This window comes from Pituophis catenifer, unplaced genomic scaffold (genome assembly GCF_029215685.1).
Source record: "Pituophis catenifer annectens isolate HBS135680 unplaced genomic scaffold, rPitCat1.0.hap2 SCAF_1, whole genome shotgun sequence".
Taxonomy (NCBI): domain Eukaryota; kingdom Metazoa; phylum Chordata; class Lepidosauria; order Squamata; family Colubridae; genus Pituophis; species Pituophis catenifer.
In genome coordinates, this window is record NW_027256881.1 from 196,126,187 (window position 1) to 196,148,768 (window position 22,582).

The following is a 22,582-nucleotide window of genomic DNA, read 5'->3' on the forward strand; positions in this document are numbered from 1 at the left end:
CCTTCCCTTGGCAGGAACAAATTGTTCACAAATATTGTTCCATACAAATGTTTATGAAATGTGAAAGAATGAAAAGTATAGTGCTGTTTCAAGTAGGACATTTAATTAGCAGAGTAGAGATTTGTTTGAACCCTAAACAAAAAGAAGAGGTCCTCTTTTTGAAGCCTGATACAAGTTGAGGCTTGCCAGGCTCCATGTGTTGCTACTTCAATCATCCAGCTCAGACACCTTCTCAAGTCCCCCTTTTCCACTCACTATCTCCCAGCCTTGACCCATCAAAGAAAGGGAAAGGGTCAAACATAAGTGTTTCTGAAAGTAAACCAAGAGGATCCCTTCTTCAAACACAGAGGAGCTTCATTCTGAACAGTTAAGTCCTTGAATTTGTCATTTGTTCTCTTCATATTTTAGTATGAAACAATGAGACTGAGTCAACATGTAAGTACAATTAAGTGTGCCATTTGACAACAATATCTGGAAATGCCCCAATATGATTAGAAATCTTCATCCAGTCCAATGAAGACCAAATCCGTAGCAAGACTTTTTGTTGGAAAAGGGGGGGGGGGGGTAATTCTACTTTAAAATTGAAGCAGAGAAATATGATTAAAGATACTTTTCTATAGGCTTGGACCAAGGCTGTTTTTTATTATGCAATTTATTTACAAGTATTTTTGAAACAGTTCAGCGGTTTGAATCCCTAGTGCTGCGTAACAGGGTGAGCTCCCGTTACTTTTCCCAGCTTCTGCCAAACCTAGCAGTTAGAAAGCATGTAAAAAATGCAAGTAGAAAAATAAGGACCACTTTTGGTGGGAAGGTAACAGCGTTTCGTGTGCCTTTGGCGTTTAGTCATGCCGGCCACATAAGACGTCTTCAAACAGCACTGGCTCTTCGGCTTTGAAACAGAGATGAGCACCGCCCCCTAGAGTCGGGAACAACATATGTGTGAGGGGAACCTTTACCTTTTTTATGAATCACGTAGGCATGCCCTTTAAAAATAATTAATGAGGCATCTCTGGATGTGAAGATGAGCTGAAAGTGAATTTTAGTCTTTTCCACTGCTTTGAAATACACTTTCCAATGAGTCTCACTAACACAATATTTTTTTGCTTCTATATAAAATCAGTAGCATATCTGAGGAAAATGTTTCATTCCTAGCTTTTTTCCTATTGGGCTACTTTTCTTTTTTTTCATAAGGAAAAGGACTCCTCCACTCTTGAAGTCTGAAGCGTGATGATCCATTTTCCGAGCTTGGAAATGTATCCATCTCAGCCCCACTGTATTTTGCTGCAAGAGTAGCAAAGCTTTTACAGGCCTATGATGTATAAGCTGACTTAAATTACTTTAGGTAGCAGTTCATGGAACATAGAATAATAGAGTTGGCAGGGACCTTGGAAGTCTGCTAGTCCAGCCTGGTTTTATAAATCATAGATCTATTAATGGTATTAATCTATTAATAGCTTTATTAAACTTAGTCACTTAGTAAGATAGCATACTTAGATTATACAGGGTTTCATTGGTATAGTGGCTTAAACCTAGTTTAATAGATCAGCTATTACCATTTGCGTTTTAAAGAAACAGAATTCCTACTGCATTTGAAATAATAGTAATTAACATTTTAATTATCCATAACATGTCAACATCCCAGAAAAGTGTATGCATGATGATCAAGGTAACTTTTAAGTTGAACTGAGGAAGGAGTTTTACAGCATAGTTGTATATTCAGAAGTCAGCCCCAAACATACTGACTCATCATCAGTATAAGTAAACCTTACTGATCACAGTGTTATTTTTTAAGGTTGCTCAGAGCTGTTTTTGATTGGGTGACCATAAAAACTAACTAAATGAATAAATGGAGACTTGCACTGTAAAATTGTTTTATTGAGAGGAATAAACTTTAAGGTACAAAAGAAAATTCTATTTGAGGAATCATTGATTTCCTCTAAAATATGAAGGATGGAGTGTAAGCTTCATATTATATTGTTTCTATCATTCAGATTTACTGTTCGGTAGCTAAGCTCTTTTGCTAGGTTTTCCTTAAATTAACCAAAACAGTTTCCATTCCTGATTTGAAGCATAGTTTTCCTCTCACTTAAAACTCTTCAGAGTTCAAGGCACCAGGATTTTTTTTTTTCCTGTGCTTGCTATTGTCTGGTTAAAAAAGATCCTTAGAACTGTGATCCAGGGGTCCCTGTGAATCTTACTACCAATTCTTTTGCCTAAATTACATGCCTGACCCCAAAATGACCCTAACTGTCAACTGGTGTGGCGTAAGGCAAATAATTGTCAGGGATGCTTGAAGTACAACAGGGCCCTAGGAATAAGACCCAAGACTCAGTTTTGCCTAATAATATAATCTATTTAATAATTGGTGGTGCAGCCTTGATCTAAATCCAATTTTGCAGGCTTAACCAGACACAATGAGAAACATAAAACTGATGTTTTTCATTTCTTTGTCATTTTTTGGGACAATGTATGTGAAACGTCTGAAGCCACAATGCCAGTGAAACCCTGTATAATCTAAGGATGCTATTTTACTGTTTGTTTGAATCAGACATCACGCTAAACCATATTTGTTTTGATTCAAACCTGAAGGACACCTGATGCATTGGCACAGAGAGAATCGTAAATAAAAAAAATACTTGTACTGCTTCATTTGCACTGCTTATTTGTTTATTTTAAAATGTATCAAACTGTTATCCAACTTTTAATGTCTTTGTCCTTAATAAATTTTCTAAATGTCAAAATTATATTGTATATATATATATTACAATATAAAGCATTTTGTAGCGAAAGGTTAGATTCTCTAAAAGCATTCTTTAAAAATATATAATAAAAGTGTAATTGAACAGAATGCTTCTATACATTGCTCAATTAATATATCTCATTCTACAAATTTATTAATTTACATTGAGCATTGGTGATTATGTATGTTCTATCTATTTTAGTATTCCTACAAATTAACATTGCCTGCTGTCTTAGTGTTACATGAAATAAAAACTGAAATAAAATGTAATAATAGCTTCATTAATAATTTCAGGGAAATTGTTTTAAATTGAATTAGCATATTCAAAATAGACAGTAACTAATTGTGTCCTTCTGCAAACAGAAGGAGCCAGCTGGTTTAAAACAAGGGCAATCCTGCCAACTTTAAGACCTGCGGACTTCAATTCCCAGAATTCCCCAGCCAGACATGCTGAGATGAATGGAGGGAATTTCACCAATTATCCCTGTGCTACATTTTATAATGTTCTGGACGCTTCCTATAATTACTGGAGCCATCTTGGTAACATTTTCAATCAAAAAATAAACCAGGAGAAAATCCTAGTTTCCTAAATATATTAAATATATTATATCTGTGGTCAATACTGTTTTTAACAATGTCCATTAAAGCAACTTGGGCCTTGGTTTTTAATGTGTTACTTCCAAGATTAGGAAGCTCATTACAACGTACTAGTTTTTGGTAGCTGAACTATATTATGAAACAGGACAGGCTGTCCAAACTTAACTAATAGAACATGGCACAATTCCTGTTCTGCCCAAGTTTTATTTTATGTCTCCTCCTCTTTATTATTTTCATTTAAGTTTCTAAATAGAATAAGATTTAAATCTCTAGAACAGATATGCACAAGTTGAGATCCTGGAGTACATATGTCCTCCAGAAATACTTGGGTGTGACTCCTAGAGATCTCAAAAATTGTTACCAAGACTGTACTTTTAAAAATATAGTTATATACTTGCATTGATCTATGCAACAGCTTTAAATTGTATTGCTCCCTCACAAATCTAAACAATCATCCTTTTTGTTGAGGCAGGCCCTAGCTAGCTATTTCAAGTTCGTAATAACATTAGAAACCATTTCCCAGTTTAGCAACCTGTAAAAAAGCCATACAGGTTGCCTGGCTTCAATTGGAAAACCTAAACATATCTAGAAATTCTGTAATCCTAAATACACTTTGTAGAAAATAAGTGGGACTGCTCTTGAGTACGTACACGTGTTTAATATTCTATGGGAAGGATTCATCACGAAGAATTATAGGAAGCTTGAAGCTTTATCTCCAGTGCAGTTTGCAATTTGCACCAGTAGATGGCACAATACATCCTGGTCTTCAGAGGGCTGTGCTAGTGTGGATTATTGCCACACTGCTGAGTCAGTGCAAGAAGAATGTCAGTTCTAAAACAAGCTATTTATACTTGCATCATGTGACTTGGCTCAAACCTCCCATCTGTGCTCACATTTTCCATCCCTGCAGTAAAATTCTCTTGCTTATCAGTTCACCACTATTTCCCCCCTTAAAGTTTAGGATGTTTTGTATTGGCAAATCCTTATTCATCCTGGGATTTTAAATATTATTTGCATGCTGAGATCTCTCTAATCTTTCTTGCATGGGCTATCTTTGCCAGTCTCCAAATGAGGCAGGCATATAACCATCAAGTAGACTACTAAATTGTGCTCTGCATTACCTGGAGAATGGCCAAGGTTTCTTAATTTAGACTACAGCAAAATTGGTTTGTATTATCCTCTTCTTGTACAGATCCTTTTTCATCTGCCTTCACAGCACTCTAAGCAGAGCTGTTTTAAATGTATCAATATATTTTATTCCTATATTTATGCACACATCTGATTGGAGCAGTTTAAAGATTGGACATAAAACTATTTCTCTGGAATAAGCCCAGCTGAATATCACAGGATTTATGTCTGAAAAAAGCATGCTCAAATTTATCCAATAAAGAAAGACTTTTAGCACAGAAGTACCACAAATGAACTATGTTAATAGTGGATGGAAAGTCTCATATACTTAGAGAACACTCACCTGGATCAATGGAAACAACAAAGACTAATTTAAGTACAAATGATTAAAATTGGATCCCACCCAATCTCTTTCAATTTAGTAACCACTTGCACACATAATCTTATAGCTGTGTAACCTGGGAAAGAACAAGAGATACCAAAAACAGGTAGCCAGGATACATACTGCTTCATAAATCCAGCCTAGACAATTCTCTGGAGAATTTTTCAAGGATCAGTGAAAAACAAAAGAGAGTTTTGCAATAACGTATCTATGAAAATGACTAAATAATGACTGAAATTTTTTAAGATGGCAAATACTACATCTGCTTCCTTCATGCTGATTATCCTGCTTTTCTGGCTCTGGATGACTAATAAATTATGGACAAGAACATTTTCTTCCCAAATTTTGCAACTTAGTTCTGGTCCCTTGATTCATAGCTGTTTGCTATTCCTTACTATCATTCTTAACACTTACAAATTTAATTGGGGGGGGGGGGCTGAATTGGCTATTTTGCTGTACATCTGATTTAAACCAACTCATTGCTTCTAAATATACCAAACACAATTTGCAAACTTGTTTCTGATCATCATTATGCAGAAAAAGTACCAACATGGAATAACTCATGGAAAACACATTTTTTCCCACCTGACAGTAAAACAATGATGGCTGTGGGTGGGGGTTGCACAATTTTGAAAATTCAAACACTGGATGTCTAATTTTGGCTGTGTATTTTTCTGAGAAAATATTTCATTCCTCCCCACAGGTAATGTGATAATTATTGGTGGGAACTACGAGGACTCACCGCCATTCTGCCTTGTTATGCAGGAATGAATTGCATTGGTCTGGAAGGTTGCTATCATTTGACATGGAGTCCAAAATCGAAATGATCTGCTTGAAAGAGGGTCTCTTCTGAAGACACACAAAGAAATACGTACATCATTATGCACATTATTACACATGTACATTCTGTAAACCTACATTTTAATATTACACTATTTGCAGAATTAATAACATTTTCCAATGAAAGCAGCAAGTCTAAAGCTGCAATGGAACTCATACTGGGATGCTGACTAGATAATTATTAGGTAAACAACACAGAGCTGTAAATTATTATAGCTATAAATGCAGAACTTGCTGCTTTTAAATTTCAATAGAAAAATATCTTAAAATTGTAATATAACAAGACGCTGACCTGAATGGACCTTCCAGATTACTCAAGTAAAATAATACAATAAAAGAGTTACAGTATCCTTAATCCACTTTGTAATTTTTATCAACTGGATAGAATCAAAAATCTATCCTTGTTTCCTGTTCTCAGTGATGGCTCTGGAAAGGTTGTAATCTTTCAGACAGATGTGCAGTAGAAATACACTGCATATCTACTTGAACTTACTGGTCTTAGTATGGTTGTACCACACATGTAGGAAACAGATACGTAGACAATACTCTGTTTTCCTAGCCAGGGATGCAACGCAAATATAAACAGAAGGATATATTGGTTCAGGATGTCTGGGATTGTTGTTGTTGTTCAGTCACTAAGTTGATTCTGATTCTTCATCAACCCATGGACCACAGCATGCCAGACTCCCCTGTCCTCCATTGTTTCCTCTAGGATCTCCTGCACTTTGCATAGGTGTTGCAAAGGTGTTGAACCACCTTTGCATAGGTGTTGAAATTGTACCCTGTTCTCCATTTATGACACCTTTCCCCCTATTTTCCACATCAAGCAGTGTGACCTTTCCCCTGACCAGGGATTCCATTGTATGGGTGTGGAACATCTTCTTGGACAAAGACTACTTGACTACTGTCCAGGCTGCTGGCCCAGGGTATGTAATCACCATTCCACAAGGGCTATAAGTTGGATCTATAGACCAGTGGTGGGTTGCTATTGGTTCACCCTGGATTGGGCGAATCAGTGGCGGTGACAGGAGCTCCACCCACCTGCCCAGACGTTTCTGTGCATGTGCAGAAGTGTCATGTATGCGTGTTCGCAAGCGCACAAGCAAACTAAACTGAAACCCACTACTGCTGTAGCCCTCAATGAAAATTATACAACCCTGTCATGGGAAACGCTCCTGAATCAAGGTTGACCAGAGAAGCCCATAATTTAAAGAGGGGGGGGGAATTAGTTTTATGAGCTGTATTTCCTATTCCCAGATATTTTTATTAACTTGCCTCTCTGGCATTCACAGATTAGTCCATTCCTAGGTTCGATATTGGCTTCAATAGAGTAGAGTAGAGTAGAGTAGAGTAGAGTAGAGTAGAGTAGAGTAGAGTAGAGTAGAGTAGAGTAGAGTAGAGTAGAGTAGGAATAGGAATAGGAATAGGAATAGGAATAGGAATAGGAATAAGAATAGAATAGAATAGAATAGAATAGAATAGAATAGAATAGAATAGAATAGAATAGAATAGAATAGAATAGAATAGAATAGAACAGACTTTGTCACTTTAAACATACACTAAACAGCATACATTAAAATGAAATTTCGTTGCATTCAGCTCTCAAAGTATAACCATTATACATATACCCACATATATGACATAGAGAAACATCACAGTCTTGTTCAAATGTATAAATATGCATGGTGAAAAAAAAGAATCCTGAGAGTTTACAAACAGATGGCATAAGGAACAAAGCTGTTACAGAATCTAGTAGTCCTGCTATAGATACTTCAAAACCTTCTTCAAGAGGGGAAGAACAGAAACAGACCGTGAAGTGGGTGTGTGGGGTCTCTAACAATGCTTCAGGTTCTAAGCACGTAGCGCTTATAAGCAGTATCCTGAATAACAGGAAGGAAGCTTCCTATAATCTTCTCGGCTGTCCTTATCACTCTCTGTATTCTGCTCTTTTTCTTGACCCAGGAAATCTATTAAGCCAGGGATGGGCAACTGTGGCCCTTTTACAACCTGTCGACTTCAACTCCCAGAATTCCTGAGACAGCCAAGCTGGCTCAAGAATTCTGGGAGTTGAAGTCCACAGGCTGTAAAAGGACCACAGTTGCCCACCCCTATATTAAGCAGAAAAATGCCAGCACAATCTTTCTGAAACTATGTTTCTCAATCTGGACAACTTTAAAATGGATGGACTTCAACTCCCAGAATTCTCCAGCCACCATGCTGGACTGGGGAATTCTGGGGTTTGAATTCCACCCATCTTAAAATTACCAAGATTGAGAAATACTGCTCTAGTGTATGGCAAGAAAACCACAGAATGGAGGTGTAGCGCAGAGGATGTCCTCTAGCAGGGCTTTCCAAACTTTCCCCTTCATTACCCAAAACTGCTTATCAGAAAGTCCTTTCCACCCAGTCTAGGCAAAATATGTCGATTTAAATGTTCCTGTTATGATTGGGTATTGATACCCAAAGAAAGAACACTTTTACCAATTTACCCAGATTTGAGAAGCACTGCCTTAGGGAATGAAAATGGAAGGTTGAAGGTAATGGTAATTTCTGTGTTGCTAACACTTCTTGATTTTTTGTTCTGTACCCTTTGATTTTATAACCTTAGTACCTTAACCTTTTTAATACACATTCAATAGTCTTTCGCTGAAATTGAGTTATAAGCAACTCAATTTCTTCCATTATTAGGTCCCTATTGGAATGCATCCTCCTCCATCAATGTTCAGCCACTGAATGTAATGCTTGTTTTGCGGTCGTGTTCATTTTCTAGTAGGCTTTTAGTAGTGTAACTCTGATAAAACAAAATTATGCAAGAACTGTGCAAGATGAAACAGCATTATAGGGCTCAGGTTTCTTTTCACTATCAACTCAAAGTACCAGATACCTTATTTTGAGAGGGAGTGGAAACCAATTTTTCAGCCATATTAAGGTACTGTATATTACAGGAGGCATCAGAAAAGACTGAAGCCTCTCCCTGAAACTGCAGTACCAATAAACTCCTAAAATCTTCTTGAATCCATGGCTGTTTTAAATTACAGTTTTTTTAAAATCAAGTTCACTTTGATGTTAGAGTCAGCAGGTAAATAAAAGAACCATCCTGCAAAATAAATTAAAAAACTCATTTCCCACAGCAAGAAGAGGTTCAGAAGTGAGCACTCTCTATTCAATGCATAGCAGCATCCCAATCTATTGTATTCCCACTTAGTGAAGTGGAAGGCAAGTTAATTCTCCTTTTCTGTTAAAATAAGCAAAATATGCTACTGTTTTCCTTACAATTGTTCTATATTTTTATTAGAAATCTGCTATTATTTTATGGTTTTTTTAAAAAAAAAGTTTTAAACCTACAACATGAATTGCAAAGCACCTGGTGAAGGCATTGTGTGGTAGAAAGAAACTAAAACACAAAGCAATTAATTAAAGCAGCTAATAATGGTAATTCCAATTTTGGGGAACAAGGAGGAGAAAGAATAATGCTTGATCTGACTGCACAGCTACATCCGATTCAGGAAGATGGACAGAGCTTCACAGAATTTATACCCCAAAAAGTAAATTATAATTCCATCTGCATCTTATAATGGAAAAACCACTATTACATACTAGTAGGAATTTCCTACTTTGATGAAAATATTCTTATAATTTCCATTTGATGAAAAGTTGATGACATATTCTTGTAATTTCCATTTGGGGTAACTTTTACCAGAAATTACTATTTTGGCAATTTTTCATATATAGTCCCTAATTTTAATGCTTCAATTTTTAACAGTGTTTTTGGCCATTCTGGCTTTAGTATGGGTTTAAAATATTACAAAACTTTTGTTGGTGTTTTATAAACTGATAGTTATTGGTATTGCACTTTTTATCATGGCATGTGATTTGATGTGTAAGTTACAAACTGTTCTGATTTTGTTTAACAGGAAGAGTGTCATATTAAAACATAAAATTACCCATTAGTTCTGCAAATCATTTGTCTCCTGAAAATAAAAAAAATAACTTTCATCAGGCTTCTGAGCTTGTTTTGCCTTAATAAAATTTTGATTCACTCACACAAGTAGAAGTTTATATGCCTGTACAGTTAGTACCGTAATTACTCCTCCATTTTTCTAATATAGAGACCAGAATAAAAATCTTGGATCAACCTGGAAAAGTGAAACTGTTTTTTCTTTAAAAAAAAATAATTAAAGGAAAAAATATTTATAAAGAAGATTGAAACCTGCAATTAAAATAGAAAGAGAGGAAGATCATTTTCCTAAGGTCTGAGTCTAACCCAATTAAATGATAAAATTTGGAAAGATTTGGCAGTTCCTATTTCATACAGCATCATGACATTTTGAACATGATATAAATGCCCATGTTTTATTTCTGCAACGTGAGATTTTTGGTCTATGCCAAGCACAACCTATTAGTCTATACAGACATTTTTCAAAAGTGTGTGAAATTTCCACTTATAGGTTGATAGTAAAATATAACTTAACATCAACTCCTCTAAAAATCTGGGAGAATCCTGTGTAAATCATAAGAATTACATAACAATGCATTATAATATATGAATTTTCTATACTTTTTCAATAGAATTTTGTAATATGGGAAGTCAGGTCATCCTGAAGTCCAGTGATGAAGCAGAGGAAGATGGGGCTATGCACAGCCCAAGCCAATCTGAATGGACTCAGACAAAGCAGTCATAATTTCCCCGCATTCTCGTCTGAATTTAAAGCTTCTTTTGTTACAGTGCAAAAAGTGGGATAATTGTTGAAAACTGAAAAAGTCTTAGCAAAATGCTTCTCAAAAGTGCATTGCCTCCGCTAGTCTGTTTGACAGACCCCAGACAAGGTTAAGACAAAAGGTGGAAACCAAAACGTGGATATATAATAAAGGGATGAGGCACACTCTCTCTGCATCACGCCTGTAATTATACCATTTCTGCTAAAATTACAGATGCGGCAATTAAAACGTGCATTTTAATTTGGGTGCACAAAAACAATTAGGAACAATGCTGAGGTGTCTCTCCCAGGCAGATCCAAGTGATTTTCACATTATAAAAGAGAGACAATTTCTTTATTTCAAATGTCAAACAACATTATATGTGTGTGTGTGTGTGTGTGTGTGTGTGTGTGTGTGTGTGTAACAAAAAGAGACAAGTGTTCTTCTCTGTAAGAACTGCCTATTAAGTGAAGGTATTCCTTTTTCTGATTTTCTGTTTTGTCTTGTCATTTTTGGTCCATCTGTATTGGATTATAACCCAGCAATAAACAGTTTTTTATTATTATTCATATTTCTATGCCGCCCACTCTCCGAGGACTCTGGGCGGCTTACACCAAAGACAGTATACTAAATAGCATATTGCCCCCAACAATCTGGGTCCTCATTTTACCCACCTCGGAAGGATGGAAGGCTGAGTCCACCTTGAGCCGGTAAGATTTGATCCGCTGATCTGCTGAACTAGCAGTCAGCTGAAGTAGCTGCAGTACTGCACCCTAACCACTGCACCACCTCGGCTCAGAACAGTTGCTGTTCTGTTCATTTTATGACAGGTTCATACACACTATTTTACCCAAACCTTTGCAGTAGGACATAAATGTAGCTACCTGGTTTTTGCCAGTCAAGTTGCACGGGAGAAGAAAGATTGGGGAAGACTACTTTAGTGTATAATGCTTTTAGGAATAGTAGAAGCATAATCTAGATGCAGACACACACCCTGAAGTGTGTGTTTCTTCATTCTGCATCATATCTTCCTTCCAATCAGACATGGATGTAGCAGGAGCATAAGAGTTCAGGACAGCCAGCAGCATTTGGCAGGGACCAAATTTTCAAACTTTGGGACAGGTTGAGGATGGGGGTTATACAAATTTAATAAATTGTTATTATTCTTTTATAATAGCTAAAGAACTCTCAAAAGTTCCTTCACAAAAATGTCAATGCCCGGCCCAATTTTGGATGTAACTTTTGACACCGCTCAAATTTATACACACTTCTGAACTAAACCATCACAGTAATAGATGCAAGAAATACCAAAATGGAATATATCTCATTGGTGCTAATTAAATTATGGATTATCCTAGCTTCAGACTTGTCAATTGATAAAAATGTGCTTTAATGCTCATAAATACTGAAGGAGTATGGTCATTTTATTTCAATTTAAGCTTAGTGGACTTTATGCAGCACTTAATGTGGGTGGCTCAGCCTCACTGTGCTTTTTAGATTCTATAAATAACCACCTTTTGAGAATTTAGAGGAATAAAGCATTGAAAGCTGTTCTGCCAGTTTATAGGATGTAAAAGGCAATAGTGATCGAATAAAATGAGGGCTTTTTTCAAATGCAAAAAAAAGTGACATCTAAAAATTCAACTCTCAATTTTCCTTGGCCTATCACTGATTCTGCTAAGAGTGCTGGATTCAGTTGTACACATGCTAATCCAGGAGGAAACACAAGCTATTGCCCACTAATTTCTGAGATTGCAAAAAGACCTAATTTGGTATCCTTTCTTTTTATCTGCACTTATATTATTTACGTAGTGATCAACAAGATCCTTTCTGACCTTTACATTGTATGATTCTATGATGTCACATTCTTCACTTCAAGGACTGAAGAGGATTACTGTGTTCATGATATACGGCAACTCTTGTGCAATATCGTGCACATGAAGAATGAATGTCATAACTGAATTTTTCCAGCCCACAGCTTTTTGCAGTCTGTTGTGCTCCAATTGTGTTGTGCTACAACACATGATTACAGTTCTTGGGCAGAGTTGGAATCCAACCACTTCCTTGTAAGTACTTCATATATGTGGTAGAACAAAAACAGGCAACAGGGGATTGTCAAGAGTAATGAACAATAATTTTCATTAATGTTGGATAGCTGTTATGTTAATTCACTGTATTGTATAAAATATTTAGAAATGGAGCAGTTCTTAAGCCACAGGTGTCAAAGTCGCTGCATTACGCTGCCATCATATGTTTCGTGACGTTTTTCCCATTCGCGAAGCTGGGGTGGGCGTGGCCTAAAAGTGATGCATCCAGCCTGCGGGCTGCCAGTTTGACACCTTTGCCTTAAGCTGATGTGATTAAATAAATAAATACAATCCAAACAATTTTGTAACAATATATAAATTATATTCAAGAAGTTCCATTCATTAGTAAGAAAGACAGGATATTAATTGACAAATGAGTATTACATTCTGCTTCCTTTCATAAATAATTCTGTATCAGAAAAGCCAACAACCAGCATGTTTAAACCATAGATAAGCTAAGGGTCTCTAAGTCTTCAATGTTCAGCCTATTTCCTGACAGTGCAATTAAAGCAGTAAACAATGATAGCAATAGCAATAGCAATAGCACTTAGACTTATAAACTGCTTCACTGTGCTTTACAGCCCTCTCTAAGCGGTTTACAGAGTCAGCATATTGCCCCCAACAATCTGAGTCATCATTTTATCAATGGAAGGCTGAGTCAACCTTGAGCCAGTCAGGATAGAACTGTTGGCAGTGAGCAGTAAATTAGCCTGCAATACTGCATTCTAACCACTGCACCACCAAGGCTCTTGATAAACTTAATGATAAACTTAATATAATGGTATATCAGCCTAAGGAAATACCTTTGGGTCTGCTTCCCAACATTGGAGCATCAATTCTGCAAAGCTTCCAGGACAGCTGCTTGGAATGGTCAGTCTCTGAAATAGACAGAAGAACATAAATCAAGGGTGTCAAACTGGCAGCCCATGGGCCAGATGCATCATGCGCAGGTCATGCCCACTCCACCTCCGCAAATGGGAAAAACATTGCGAAATATCACGTGACGGCAACATGATGTAGCGAGTTTGACACCCGTGACATAAATGAAGAACTTATCATCAATCCATAGACTTTCAAATTTTAGAAGATCTAAAATATGAAGATCTTCGTGTAGATAAATACTACACATGCTGCATTGTATACTTTGGGTTTTGTGTGAAATGACATATGTACATAGCCAAGTTTAACTGCACCATTGATGCAAGGTATTTTTTCTAGATATGAGAAGAGGTATATAAACCGAATGAATAAATAAACAGCAGCAATTTCGGTCTTTGTAAAACTCAGTTTTCAAATGTTGAAAATATGGATGCACTCCAAAAAACTTGATCCTACGGTTATATTACTGGGGAAAACCTTCCTAAATCTATTATCATTGTGGGAAAAATAATACTGTATAACTTTTTTGGAGGGAAAGGTTTTTAGAACTATATCCCTGTAATGTCTACAAATCTTTTAAAATTACATTACATTTCTCTTGCTTTCATACCTAATATAGCTTTCTATATATACCCAATATAGCATGAAGTATGCAAAGCTATTTTCCCAAGGTTTTAAAGGATCTAAATTTCTGAATCACTCCTGAAATACTCTTGTTTACTTTGATTCACATTAAATCCATCTTTCTTTTGCTGGAGCACATTAAATACTTATACATATTTCCTCATTGGTTATTTTCCACACTGCTTTGAAAACGAATGAGATGGTGCGCTTTAGACTATACCAGGGGTGCCAAACTCACAGCCTGTGGGCCAGATGCGTCATGTGCTGGTTCCGCCCCCACCCGATTTAGCGAAGGGAAATTTTTTTAGTCTCAATATGTCATGTAAAGCCGCTGTGACAATGTGAGTTTGACATCCCTAAATTATACAGTACAAGCCAAAGTGTGTCTGTTATTCAAAAAAACAGCCTACAGTTTTTCATGTCTCCACATAAAGATACAGATGCTTTGAGAGTACAATGAGCCAGCTCCTTAAAGTAGCAGCATCCTTTTTCTGGTTTCCACAGAAGACTGAAAACAGCAGCCTGCTTTAATGAAGACTAGTAAGATGCCATGCTCACATAAATTCTAAAGAGCTTTTCTGAATCATTTTCAAAGAATGCATAGCCCTATTAGTTATTTAAAATAAGTGTTAAATGATGTTAAGAGGTCTTATGATCTTCTACATCCTACTTAAAATAATCATTCAAATTTAAATATGTATAGTAATTATCATGTCACGTTAACCATAAAGCATTCTAGCATTTTAATGATGAACTGATGTCATAAAAATCCAGTGTATACTGGCCAACAGAGTATAAGATTAGAAAAGACTGTGATAAAAAAAAAAGGCAAGTATTAACTAAAAAAACGGATGGTAAATAACAAAATAATAGAATTTGTTTATTGGAGATAAACCCCCAACTCCCTATCAGAATCCTATCCAGCCTTCTGCAAAAAAGTATTTGTAAGTGGCATATTTTATCATTCATACTTCAAAAATATTCAGACAAACATTTAATATTTTGAAGATGCTAGACATTCTATTAAAAGTAAACATTTAAATCTAAAACATTTAATAGTACTTATCTATTTACTTGATTTCTATTGGAGTAAGGAGAGACACAACTTGTTATTTAAAACTAAACCTTAAGAAGAATATATTAGTGTGTTAATTACAGTTTTCTTATAACTAAAATGTCTGCGTGTTTGTTACTATGCTATTGATAATAAAGGAAATGCCACGATAAAAAGAATAATGGTATCATTGTTGCTGATAGAAAAAGATAACTGTTAATATCCTCATCTATAGCAAGACAGGAAAAATTACAGCTAATTCTGTGGATTAACAGAAGGATATAATTATAAAAAGCAGTTATATCTGAGTTTCTCACAACTCTGCTTAGTGGTTAAAATGACACTTTTCAAAGAGGCATATAGACTAAGTTAAATAAAATATATCACTGTATGAGTATACATACTAGGACTTGCAAAACCTTATAGCTGTTGTGTTATTTTAAAAAACAAAACCAAGAAGATAAGAAAATGGAAAACAGGAAAGAAGAAATGTACATAGTAGTCATGTAATCTGATTAGAAATCCGTAAATCATGAATATTATAAATGCAAAGAATAAAGCTATCAGAAGTCAAAACTTTTGGCATAAACAAAGTAGCATTGACACTTGATATTCAAGTAGGTCATTTCCCTAAAAATACACCTGACAATCTAGCCATGGCATTTGTCTCTCACCCTCACAGTTCCAGGACGGAAAATGAGTTACTAAACTCATTACTTACATATAACTTGCTGGAATAGAATGTTATTCATCGGGTAGACCCTCAAGACAGTCATATTCTAATAAAAGTGGCATATCTTAATAATGTGATATTAATTTTATTTGATATTAAATAAAATATCCTTTAACAGAATTCACACCTCTAATAAAGAATAAAGAACCTGAGATTATCAAGGAAACAATAATAAAAGATATGGGCGTGGTATAGGAGATGTAATTCTCTACTCAGGAATAATTCTTACCCAGTACTATACCGTGTGATTTATATATGAGTAGTACCTGCAGACCTAATGAGTCTGTCACTGATCCCTCATTTAAAAGCTAGTATAATTTAAATGGAAACACACTGAACACACTCTTTGTTCAAATCTCTGACTATGAATGTCATCTGGACTCTAAATAAAAGTCTTTGACAGAATAGAAGTCTCTATAGACAGTCCTACGTATCTTTCAGATTCTTCTGCACTTTTTTGGAATAAGGGTGGACCTTCCATTGCCTTTAAGTGTCTTATATGTTACATCTGCTCTAAGTTTCTAAAGAATAGAATTCTCCCAAGGACTAAATATGAGATTCATTGTTTTTCCCTACAGTGTAAAATTCAGTGCAATAATTATGAGGTGGTGGAGTCAATATGACATGTCATAAGTCATGTTTTAGGACCATTAAAATCAGTGGGTCAAGTTAATTATAGTGAATTTAGGTACCCTTGATTTCAATGGGACTAAAGCATGACTAACTTGCTTTAGAATTGAACACATACTTTGCAGAGCGACAATTCACTGGGAGGCTAGCGCCTCAGACATTCAACCACTTTATTAGGGGTTATTTTAATGTCACTAAGAACATATAATGTAGATATTTCAAATTTTTTGCAACAGGAAAAACTGAAATCATTTTTTTTAAAGCACACACTTTTTGCTATGATACTATTTCTATATTTACTGTATTATTCTATTGAAACTATGAGCGCTTCAATTGTAGCCACTACTTTTAATGTTTTTGACTTTTTCAAAGTATTGATGACCAACTAATATGCTTAATTTGGGTGGGATTGTACCCAGTTTAAGGAAACTAACATGAAGTGGCAGAACTGACCTAGTATTTATACATTTGTTACATACCAAAATCTTGTATCTAACTATAAGATCAGAGTGTTGATCTAGATGGAGAAGTTCTTGCTTAATCCTTGTCTATTGGATGGGATGAGACTATTTTGATGAAATCAATTAAAACTTTCCTCATGCTTAAAAATGATACTTGCTACATCTTATTATTTCAAGATTAAATTTGTAAGAATCACAGATATAAATTTAGAGTGAGTGACAGAACATCCAAACTAAATTGGTTATTACACATTGATTCACAGATATCACAGGCCTTCTATACTTCAGAAAGAATATTTAAAAGTGAGAATGTCATGTTTTACATTAATTCCTTCCTGGTTTTTTTTAAACATGATAATTAAACCTATTATATGTAAAGACTTTAACAATATTTTAGGGAGCCAGCAATAAAACAAAGAAACCAAGAAGTCATACTACAAAAATTGCCTAAGTTATTTTATAATGGTACCCAACCTTCCAGCCAACTTAAACAGAGGAGGAATCCTAAATGTTGTCTGCATGCAATAAAGCCGCCACGCTACATTTCTTCTTTAAAACGACACTTCCTGACTTTGATACTAAAGAGACCATGTGTTCAAATATGCACTCCCATGTTCAACTGTCTAAAAGCCTCAATTTGTAGCCAGAAGAAAAGCAACACTGGGGACATGTACAAAGGGTGTTTACGCCACTGAAGTCCTTTTGAAGTGGAAAGACACGGCATGAGGAGGCTTGCAACTATGGCATAGCCTTACCAGTTCCAGTGAGGAGCTCATCTTCAATGGACTGAGGAACGTGGGTGGCAAAACTGTAATTTTCTTCTTTTTAAACTATTTTTATCTTCTTTTATTTTTGAAATCCTCATCTAAGTGGCAGTTTCTTGTATTATAGTGACTCCTGCTGGGAGAGTTAAGTTGAAGTAGCTGAAGGTCTCTTACAGATAGATCAACTCCCGGCCAGTATAAAGATGTCCTAAATGCAGGAGATGGAGTTAAACTGTTCTCCTACCTTGGACGCAATGGCTTCTTTCATCCCTAAGAACAAACCCCCAGGTTTTACAATTGAGACTGAGAAGCTAGTACAGTACTTGTATAATTTTTGATCTACAGCATCACGACGTGAAGCTGCAACAATTAGATGTAAAGGGTCCATTCATGAGGAATAACATCACTTTGACCCTTTGTGTTAGCTCCTACTGCTAATCTTTCCATACGCGTGAACTTACTTTCAATTTGAGGAAGATGAAAAAGTCTTTTGCAAAACCCAACACTGTTTTCTGATCTATGTACCTGAATGTAGAAACGTAGTCTTACCTCGTTTTTTTCCACTACAAGCCAAGCTACTTGTAATCCTTCCAAGCCTTTAAAGGGGACTTCCCTTGTTAGCATCTCCCAGAGAACCTGGAATGGAAAAAGAAAAAGAAAAAGGATTTTTTATTACTGTATTTTGTATTTTAAATGTATTATTAAACCTTGATGCACTGTGATCTGTATCCAATTACTAGGCAATCGAAGCCCAATAGCTAAAACCTGGATATATGTTTGTGCTTAAGAGAGCTATACAAAGTCGACATTAAATATTTCTTATTTTTAATAATGAACCCTTATTTAACAAATACTGAGAGAGAGCCGGGAACTAGATTTTGTGAATATTGTTTTGTACCTCCACTGTTCGATGGTTGAGATAGTCAAGAAATAGAGTTCTTGTTTTCAACTACAAATACTAGAAAATGTTTCTGGAACATACTCTGACTTGTACTTTAAACTAGAGACCTTGGGTTTGTTCTTTCTAAAGTGAAGTCTAAAATTTAAAGAATAGTTATTATAGCAAACAGATTTGTAAGCAACAAAATAGCTTCCATCTTTCAAATATTTCAGTATTAATACCAACTTTCTAGAAATATTTTATACTTAATTACATTTCATACTTAGTCAAATAACAGACATATAAATTTACTTTACAGTACAGTATGACCTCAGCTAATTTTATTTGGATGATATTCCACCATTATATCAAACAATAATATAACTGGTTATGTCAGAGAGCAATAATCTCTTTTTTCCAGGCAAGCAGTCATATTTATAAAAGTAACTGCCTCTCTTGACTTCCAAGGGAGACATATTTCTGTTGATCTGTGTTGGAAAATACATTATTTAGCTAAAGTAAATATTTATATTTTCTATTTAATATTGACTGATATCCTATCGATATTTTCTAATAAAGTAACCATCTGGCTAAGAATTCCAGAGATCAATATTCTCCATTAAGTATTTAAAATTCTTAACTTGTGGTTTACATTTGGGTTTAGTTGGGCCAACTACCTTTTTAAAAAGGTAATTAATAACTTATTGCCAGTTGTTGCTCATTTATATGAGGGAAACAACCCTTGATGTTGAGGCAGGTTTTCAATCGCAGGAGGTACCACAGCATCTTAGGGATTAAATAGACCTGATTAAGTCATAAAACTATAAAAGTTTATTACTTAAGACAACATTATGCTGAGGACGTAACAATGGAGACAGGGACTACTGTATCCTGTTTTAAAGAATTGTTGTGTGAAGTAAATTCTTCTCTGTTGTGATTATCTGGCTAGGCTCAGGAAGGACCTTTCTCTTCATCATTTTAGCTTTATCCTTTTTCTTCTGTCACACACATACAAAAATGTCCAGATTGACTAAGTCTGTTTACATATAACTATTATTTATTTATTAGGTTTAGATATATATATATCCCACCTTGATTTTTTATAGCTAACTCACGGCTACCTATTTTGCTGTTATGGGATGGAGGGAGCAGTTTTACAATTACATAAATAATATGGGAATGCAATTGCAGTAGGACGATTAAACCATTTCTGAAAGGGACAGCTATGACAGATCGAATAAAGAAAACTACACGTATCTAGTTACGAACTTGCTTCAAATTCAGCCACAGTAAAGTCATTTTTTTAAAAAATCTCTATATGGTTCACAAGAATATGTTTCTCAGAATTTTTGGCCAGCATAGCTGGAATGTCCCAAACCTTACTGTCACTCGCAATCACAGCTGCTAACTATAATTCATTAAGAAATACAGACATTTTGCACAACTAAATAACAAACCTAACAAACTTGGGTTTAAAAGAAGTGCACCACATTAAAGAAATTTTCATCATACCCAAGGTGACATATGTACATTATTACTCAGTGTCATGATACATTTTCAGTTGACTGTTATTTCCAAACTTGAAGCCTGCTGTATTAAACATATGCTGTACACATTGTGTACACCATATGTTTAATACAGCAGGCTTCAAGTTTGTATTTATTTATTTAAATTTATTGGAACAGACATATGTGTTGGTGGAAATTTTACTGGGCTTACTTTCAACTGCATAACCCTCAGATCAATAAAAAACCATGCTACCTTCCTCCTACTATAAAGTTCCATGTCTAGGACAATAAAACAGTAAATTAGATTATATTAAACATTATTTTGGGAGGCAACAGATATTTATAATTAGATAGATTATAAATCTTAAATCTGAATTCAGTTTTGGGTCATTTTCGTATAACAGAAGATTCTGACTAAAAGCATGTTTACTTTTTAAAACTTGATTTATTTCAGGAGCCTGTGGCTTACTTCCAAATAAAGGGATATGGAACCTGAGACACTCTATTCCAGCTTCATGAAATAATTTGTAAAGGTCAGAAAATTATAGATGCGTATCACAATCGCCTTTCCTCATGTTCTTGTGACTTCTTCACAAAAGACAAGTTCAACTTGACCAAGAAAACGGACTTTTAGGTAGACAGCAGACTGAAGTGGAAAAATGCTTCATGGTACATTGTAAGCAATGTAATAGTTTAATGAATACAATCCATTCTGGCGGAGAAAATAATAAATAAAAGAAATGCTATGGATTCTGCCAACAGAACAGTATTTCTCAACATCTTAGTGGTTTACATGTGAAAAGGATTCTGCTCTTTGTTATCACAATTTCAGCTGTGTTTCAAATGATGAAAAGCAGATGTCTGTGCAGCACAAAAGCTATTTGTTAGTGATCTAGATTGTGTTACTCGACCATTCAAAACTTTTATTTACGGATGAGATTGTTTTAAATCAAAAAGTGCCACATTTTTCATGGACTCATTATCTCTGGAGCACATTGTTAGTCTGCTTGATTAGAAGTTGAAAGTCTACAGGAAAAAAAAAATCTTGATAGGAATCAACAGTGAGGAGAATCAATACTAATGCGCTTAAGTTTACTTGAACAGATTTCAAGAGTAGAATTTAAAATGTGCAGAAGTAAAAACACACGTCTGACAGGGCTTTCTCCTCCTAAATTCCCTCCGAATCTACCCTTCCCTTCTAAAAATTGTGCTTTAGAAGAAACAGATTTTGAGATTGCACAAAGGACTGGAAATTTGCTCATTTCCGTCCCATTGGGAGTAGCAAGGGAACAACTTAATTAGATTATTATTTATCTATAAACATTTAACTCTGAGCCAAACTGCAATTATTTCCAAATTTCATTCTCTCCCTAAATGTTTCAAGCTCTTTTCGCTTTTTAAGATGCAGAACACCAAGCCGGGGGGGGGGGGGGTGTATTACAGGCTTTGAAACTGTGTATATGTGCCTGAAACATATAACTGTTACTCAACTCCTTTATTTTAACCCTGGTGCATCCAAACTGCGATATATATGGCCCTGGACAGCTATAATGCCACCCTCAAGATTGTAAGCTTTTAACATTACTTATACATAGATATACATTATATGTTTTACATATGGACGAAGACAATTCCTTTTCACTCAATGCAATCCATGCAAGTGTAAATGTTGGACATGCCTGCTTTAACCAGTGATCACTATTTTATCCATAAACCAATTTCTGAACTGCTTCCTTTTATTGGAGTTCATTTTTTCCAAAAACACTTGAGCTGGATTCAAGCTGCAATTCTTGATATGCTTGTCTGGCAGTTAACCACATCAAACTTCCTTTAGTTTTCTTCTGAGTGGATATTTACAGGTTTGACTGACTGTAAATAGGCAATAATTACCATAGTTCTCCTTGAAATCAGAAAAACTCAAGTTCTTCTTAACTGCTTTTAACACTGATTTTTAATTAATGAATTAACTAATTAATATAAATTTCATGAGCAAGTGTAAAAATGTTTTTAAAGAAACAAGGTATGACTTCTGTGGCAAAGGTGTGAATCTTGGAAGTAGCATATAATCAGATGTTCTCCAGATATTTGCTGACTATAAGCTTGTTGACATGGATATGGTCACAGCTTTTCTGTGCTAAAAATTGTACCACAAAATTAGAGAATGATGATATCCCAAAAAATGTGGGTGGGAGATATATAAAACCCCACAAGGACCTCAGAAATAGAACTTGGTTTTTGTGATTTAACATGTGTATGGATCATGAACATGAATTAAATCCAGTTGTCTAAAGACAGATTTATATAACGCATTCAGAAGCGTGGACAGAAATATGTTTACTCACCACACCATATGAATATGTATCACATGTTTCTGATACTGGGAGACTCTGTATTACTTCTGGAGCCATCCAGGGAAAAGTACCAACCAGAGACATGTGTGTTGTATGGGAATGAAATCTTGAAGCCCCAAAATCACAAATCTAGGAAAAAAATATAGAGGATTTTTTTTTAAAAAAAAAAAACAGCATGCCCAATTCAGCACAACAAATATTTTTATAAAAAGACTGAAATATTCCT

The 22,582-nt window shown here is 35.3% G+C and overlaps 1 protein-coding gene across 2 annotated transcripts in view; it reads right to left on the reverse strand.

Moving 5' to 3' along the window:
- The window catches only part of MAP3K20 (mitogen-activated protein kinase kinase kinase 20), a 105,624-nt gene that overhangs the window by 40,227 nt on the left and 42,815 nt on the right, over window positions 1-22,582 (reverse strand). For both annotated transcript variants that reach the window (XM_070935717.1, XM_070935790.1), the window contains 4 exons: window positions 22,348-22,485; window positions 18,167-18,253; window positions 13,276-13,350; window positions 5,590-5,696 (listed from right to left, as the gene is read on the reverse strand). In XM_070935717.1, coding sequence (XP_070791818.1) covers window positions 5,590-5,696; window positions 13,276-13,350; window positions 18,167-18,253; window positions 22,348-22,485 — 407 coding nt within the window. The remainder of the gene's footprint in view (window positions 1-5,589; window positions 5,697-13,275; window positions 13,351-18,166; window positions 18,254-22,347; window positions 22,486-22,582) is intronic.